General features: G+C 36.1%; 1 protein-coding gene across 1 annotated transcript; it reads left to right on the forward strand.

Moving 5' to 3' along the window:
• The first annotated feature begins 3,290 nt into the window (after window positions 1–3,290).
• On the forward strand, window positions 3,291–3,605 carry LOC118593689 (60S ribosomal protein L21-like). The gene has a single exon (XM_036203138.1). It carries the CDS (start codon window positions 3,309–3,311, stop codon window positions 3,603–3,605), a length of 297 nt encoding a protein of 98 aa, XP_036059031.1. The 5' UTR covers window positions 3,291–3,308.
• Window positions 3,606–4,061: the final 456 nt, after the last annotated feature.

Below are 4,061 nucleotides of genomic sequence, written 5' to 3' on the forward strand. Positions count from 1 at the left end.
AGAAAGAGCTAGGCCATTTTCATTTATTAAATGAATAGCATAGAAAATTGTACCTATGAGTTCCAGGGCTGTATGATTATTAAAGCAAAATAACATGTTGCCAAGCCCACTTGCAGGTTTTTATTTACAGTATGTATTTTCACAATGACAGGGCTAATGGTACATCTGAGATTTGAACTCAGCTTTCTGAAACTCTATTTTTTTTTCTTTAGCTCTTCTTGTTCTCTTAGAGATAAGCTAATTTGCATAATTGGGTATAACTAATTAAGACAAAGCATTAGGCTCACTACAGACTTTGTAAGAAAATTGATACTAGCCAACAAAACTCCATAAATTTTAAGCAATATTGATACTAAATTGCAAAATACAGTAAAGTGCCAGCATTAATGAATGCCATTATTTGGGAAGGACAGTGTTTTATCTTGCTTAAAATATCTATACTCTGAGAAAATTTAAGAATAAATGTGGAAAGATGTCATCACACAGCTCTGGGTATAGTTGAGAAGTTAACTGTATACAGTAACAAGAACTTAGACTTTTTTCAACTGCTCATCATTAACTGCTGTTTTGATGGCAATTTTCAAAGTACATGTTGTTATCTAGTGCTGTAATTATATCAACCCATGTGCTTTCTCATGAAGAAGATAACAACATTTTTAAATTATAAAGATAGAATACAGTTAGAGTTAGCAGAGATGCAAAACCAATGACTCTAATTATACATGAAAACTCCCAAAACATGCACATTGGGGACCAGAGATGGCTCTTCTATTTAGAACACTTGCTGTGCTAGCAGAAATCACAGATTTGATTCATAGAACCCACACAGTGGCTCAGGAGCATCACTAAACTCCAGTTCCAGGTGACCTGATGCTCCTTCTCGCCTCCATGAGTACTGGACACACAGTTGCACAAATACTCATACATAATATGTAAAGTGACTGGGTACACAGTAATTAAAAATATGTACCTTACAGTGATTATACTCTGAAACACATGTCATGCCATCACCTAAAATTTCACAACATGAATGTGGAAAGTGTTTTATTATGATGAGTCACAGTAATGTTTTTACAATCACCGCCCTATATCATAGTCATCAAGTGAGAGAAAGTTGGAGTTAAAGACACATGAGGATTAAGGAGAGAGAGGCAAAGGAGTATGAGAAGGCGAGAACTGTGAATGAGAGGAGAAACAAGAGAAAAGGAAGGAGAGATCGGGAGATTAGGGAAAGGGAAAAGTGGCAAATGACCTTCACTATGATGGATGCAGGAGAAAGAAAGAGCACAAAAATTAAAATAATAAAAATTAACCCCTCAGTCATAGTTTTACATATTAAATTGTTTCTTATTCTATCTTTTCTTATTACATTTTTCCAATGAATAATGGATTTGTACAATTAAAATTTAGTATTCTCTATCCATCTTTTTTTCTCCTTTTTTATTTATTATATTTGTGTTTTAATTTTACACATGAGCCATGGGTTCCCCTGTCCTCCCCGCTCCCGCTCCCACCCTCACTTTCCCCCCAGCACCTCCATCCATTCCCATCTCCTCCAGGGCCAAGACTCCCTTGGTGATTCATTTAAACCTGGTTAATATTTAATAGAAGTTATATCCAAGTTGCAAAGAGAGAAAATTAACTTTCATAACCCCAACTGTATTTGGGACTGTAGGTAGTTATCATTGACAAATAAGGCTCTGGTAGGCTACTAAGTGATCAATTCTGGTATTTCTTTTTGTCCTAAATGTCCAACACAAGTCCTTCAACTATTTCAAATTTTATGAATATCATATTGCTTATCAATGATCATAAAATAGTACACTAGACATTTGAAACTGAAACGGGAGAAATGAAGAATCAAGCAGAATTCACTGGGACCTACATAACTTCTCTGCACCAAAGCACTGGTCCATATCAAATTCTAAGGCATTGCTCCCTTTTTTTTTCTTTTCTTTTTTTTTTGCACTTTGTTATGGAATAACTAAATTCTCAGCATGAGAATTCTTAACATCACTAGGGAACCCATGATGTGTTACCCACACCAGTGCTGAGTAGCTGAGTGGATATTCTCCACACACTGGCAGAGCTACGTTTTCTCCCTGCTGGTCTTCCATTCCTCTTTGGGATCCAAAAGGTTCAGATCTCTACGCGCCCTAGTAAGTTTACTGGTCTTCTCGATACTCCTGTATTCATCATTTACAATAGGATACTTATTTCTCAGGAAAAACAAACAAACAAACAAAAAGTGTGTATTTTTTAAAGCAAAGCCTTTGTATTTACATTTCAGACTACTACAGAGTAATGGTTTCTGTTCCTTCGTGCCAGTGGCTTCCAACTTCATGAAAGTGTCTCTACCCAAAGATATTTGCTGACTGTAAGAGTGTGGTCAGTTATGTCTAATACAGAACAGAAATGTTTAGAAGCTTCTGTTCCTGTTTCTAAGATTTAGTGCACTATACTATAGCCCCCTGAAGTTTAAAATGATACTCCTGAGGTGTGTTCTAGATTGACGCTTAAAGGGTATATGGTAGAGTCTAGCTCAATTTAGCCCTAGTATTAAAGCCCTGTTTACTAGATTTACCATCTATAGTGTAATTTTGTCCTCAAATAATTTTTACTTGTTTAAATTAAAATATAATCACACAATTTTAACACACATGTATATGGATTTACATATCATGAATATGTAAACATAGCCTGCTGAGTCTGATTGGTGTTGCTTGTATGCGTATGATTTTAGATATGTCCATTTGATATTGTAAAAATAATTTAGAGGCTTATCCATGGGAAGACTAACTATTCTGCTCTCAGTATTCCTTAGTTGTGTCTAATTGTTTGCGTGTCGGGGATAAAATGAGATTCTCCACTTCCATATGAACGTGTCTATTGCCATTGCCCTTGTCTTTATATTAAGGTATAATGGCTGAAGATTCTCTAGTATTTCATTTATGCTTTTATATAGTTCTAGGAACAGGAGCCAGAGAGGCTACTTCAGAAGAGGCAGAAACATACCTTGCCTTCCTTTTTGCACAAACATAATGTTTCACAGAGATATAATTGCAATGTAGTATTTGTAACACACAATAATAAGAAAGTATCCTTAGTATGCGTGAACATCAGAGAATATTCATTGTTCAAAAGCAGCATTTAGAAATTTTCCTTCATCTAGTCTAGACTGAGTTTCAATCACGAATACTGACTTATGAGGAGTTATCAGATCTCTGGTCTTAAAGTAGGAATTCACATGCTATAGAAACAGAAGGTTCCTTTTGGCCATGGCAGCCATCTTCCAGTAACTCGCCAAAATGACGAACTCAAAGGGAAAGAGGAGAGGCACCCGCTACATGTTCTTCAGGCCCTTTAGGAAACATGGGGTTGTTCCTTTGGCTACCAAGATTCTTGCCAAGAGAATTAACGAGCATATTGAGCACATCAAGCACTCTAAGAGCAGAGACAGCCTCCTGAAGCGCATGAAGGAGAACAACCAGAAGAAAAAGGAAGCCAAGGAGAAGGGCACCTGGGTTCAGCTGAAGCACCAGCCCGCCCCACCCAGAGAAGCACACTTTGTGAGGACTAACCGGAAGGAGCTTGAGCTGCTGTAGCCCATTTCATACAAATTCATGGCCTAATATACAAAAAGAAATAAAAAACCTGGACTGTAAAAAAGAAAAGAAAAGAAAAGAAACAGAAGGTTTGGTATTAGAACTGAAAAGGTTGAGAAATCTCAATCAATGCACATAAAATTTTACCCAAATCCCCATATCACATATGGTATTTATACCAGTTCTCATCTTATCCTCTGTATTGTCAAATATGTCTGGTCTTAATTATTTTTATTTCATCCTAAATCTAGGTGACAGAAATTAATTTACTGATATTCTTAGGTCAAAAAGAAAGAAAGAAAGAAAGAAAGAAAGAAAGGAAGGAAGGAAGGAAGGAAGGAAGGAAGGAAGGAAGGAAGGAAGAAAAGAAAAGAAAAGAAAAGAAAAGAAAAGAAAAGAAAAAAATCCTCTAAGTATCTAGTGATTGGGATAGCATGATTGATAAAACATATTTGC

The sequence above is a fragment of the Onychomys torridus genome, chromosome 12 (genome assembly GCF_903995425.1).
Source record: "Onychomys torridus chromosome 12, mOncTor1.1, whole genome shotgun sequence".
Classification (NCBI taxonomy): domain Eukaryota; kingdom Metazoa; phylum Chordata; class Mammalia; order Rodentia; family Cricetidae; genus Onychomys; species Onychomys torridus.